Source organism: Chaetura pelagica, unplaced genomic scaffold (assembly GCF_000747805.2).
Source record: "Chaetura pelagica isolate M959 unplaced genomic scaffold, ChaPel_1.0 scaffold232, whole genome shotgun sequence".
NCBI classification, from domain to species: domain Eukaryota; kingdom Metazoa; phylum Chordata; class Aves; order Apodiformes; family Apodidae; genus Chaetura; species Chaetura pelagica.
The window spans coordinates 730834-732988 of record NW_009952441.1 but is presented as its reverse complement, the minus strand read 5'-3'; the positions used below and the strand labels follow the sequence as shown (position 1 = coordinate 732988).

The 2155-nt window shown below is 66.3% G+C and overlaps 1 protein-coding gene across 1 annotated transcript in view; it reads left to right on the top strand.

The window, feature by feature from the left end:
• Positions 1–2155, top strand: part of CDH1 (cadherin 1, type 1, E-cadherin (epithelial)) — a 10729-nt gene that overhangs the window by 7770 nt on the left and 804 nt on the right. Inside the window, exons 7-11 of the mRNA XM_010008465.1 lie at positions 28–52; positions 173–397; positions 636–851; positions 928–1103; positions 1183–1272. Coding sequence (XP_010006767.1) covers positions 28–52; positions 173–397; positions 636–851; positions 928–1103; positions 1183–1272 — 732 coding nt within the window. The remainder of the gene's footprint in view (positions 1–27; positions 53–172; positions 398–635; positions 852–927; positions 1104–1182; positions 1273–2155) is intronic.

Here is a 2155-nt window from a genome sequence, read left to right as displayed (position 1 = left end):
CGGCCCGTCATCACCAGCACCTACAAGGCCATTGTCCTGGCCGTGGACAGCGGTGAGGAGCAGGGCTGTGGCTCGGGGGAAGGGGCTGCTGCCACTGCCCGTGTCCCAGCAGGGCTCCTGAGGCCAGGGCTGGGACCCTCCCCGGGTGCCCTGCTAACCCCCTGCCCCACAGGGTTGCCCGACGCCACCGGCACGGGGACACTGCTCCTCCATCTCCTGGATGTGAACGACAACGGGCCCACGCCGGAGCCCCGGTCCTTTGAGATCTGCAGCCGGGAGCCCGAGGAGCAGATTCTGACCATTGTTGACAAGGACCTGCCCCCCAACACCTACCCCTTCCAGGCAGCGCTGGAACATGGCTCTGGTGCCAACTGGACTGCCAGGGTGATTGGACAAGGTAGGTGCCACCTGGTCTGGCTCAGCCACCCACCTTTGGTGCAGGGTGGTGGGGGGCACTGAGTGAGGGCCCGATCCCAGCCCCCCTCAGCTCTGTGTGCTCCCCCGAGTGCAGCCGGTGCCAGGCCCCAGGCTGGGGAACTGCCCCGTGGCAAAGCCCCACAGCAGTGCTGAGGGTGTCCCCAAATGGGGGAGTGGGGACCTGTGTCTGAGCCCAAACCAACCTCTCTGCACAAAAGACCAGGTGGTGCTGAAGCTGATGAAGGAGCTGGAGCCGGGGGAGTACAACGTCTTCCTGAAGCTGACGGACGCGCAGGGCAAGGCACAAGTAACACTGGTGAAGGTCCAAGTGTGCGACTGTGAAGGACCAGTCAAAAACTGTCATGAGAGCAACAACCCACCAGTCTTCAGCCAAGCGGTTTTTCATGGCACCGTGCAGGAGGGAGCTGAGCCAGGTGAGACCGCTGCTGTGGAGCAGGAAGCAGTGCCAGGGGCACAGGGCAGATGTTGCCAATAACTTCCCCCTCCCAGGAACCCCAGTGCTGCGGGTGTTGGCCACCAGCATGGACAGCTCAGTGAACTCCAGCATCAGGGCAGTGGTCTATTCCATCCTGTGCCAGATGCCAGACCAGCCCCAGCCCCACATGTTTGCTGTCAACAGCAGCACCGGGGTGATCTCCGTGGCTGCAACGGGGCTGGCAGCACAGGTGAGCCCCAGCACAGCTCCCTGCCTGGCTCTCACTCCCTGTCCCCCCGGTTTGGTGTTAACACAGCCCCCTGCTGCAGGTCGTCCCTGAATACACCCTGGAGGTCCAGGCAGCCTATGCAGCCAGCTCTGGGCTGCGGGCCATAGCCAGAGCCACCATCAAAGTACAGGTGAGGCACTGAGCCTGCCCCGTGCCCGCAGCAGGAGGACGGGCAGGGTCTGGCCGTGGTGACGCTGCTGCCTGCTCCTGCAACCCCCACATGCCCGGCCCTTGCAGCGCTGACGCGCTCCGGGCACTTTCCATGAGGGAGGTGAGGCTGGTATGGCCGCTTCGCTGCAGCTCCTCCTGTCCTGGCGCCACAGCATCCCCAGCATCCCCCTGGGCTCTGGTCCACCAGCCCCAGGGCTGCGGTGCTGCTGCAGCGTGGGTGCCAGCGGGGCTCCCAGGTGCACCTCCCAGGGGGAAGCCACCTGGGCTGGCTCGGCCCAGCCAGGGAGGAGCGCCCAGTCCTGCTACAGCCCTGCACGGGGGCAGAGGTGTCCAACCGCGCCAGCTCCCTGGGGAGAAGCTGCAGTGCTGGGAAGGGTGGCCAGGGATGGCATTCTGTGCAGCGTCACCAGCAGTGGGCCCCTGGCCAAGTGGGACAGAGGAGAGCCAGGTAAGCAGCCGGGTGCCCTCGCTTGCTGTTGTCCGTCTCCAGTGTTCCCGCTTCAGCCGGCAGCTGGGGCCTGGAGCCGGTGCTGGGATGGCAGCCAGAGCTTGTCCTGCTCCAGGGAGGTGGCCAGGCCCTGCGTGGCTGGTGGCAGCCCCAGAGCAGTGGGATGCAGCCCTGGCTTGTGCCCCTACCCCACTGGGCACAACCTGGGGGGTCCCAGAGGGGAAGGGTCCCAGCTGCCCCCCCGCAGCGCTGCCCTTGACCTCGTGCTGGCAGCCCGCCCGGGGCAGCTCCAGCGCACGTCCAGGGTTAACGTCTGCCTGCACGTGACACCGCGGGCAGGGAAGGCAACAGGGACGATGGGGCTGCTGGGACAGGGCTGTGTCCTCCCCCGGCT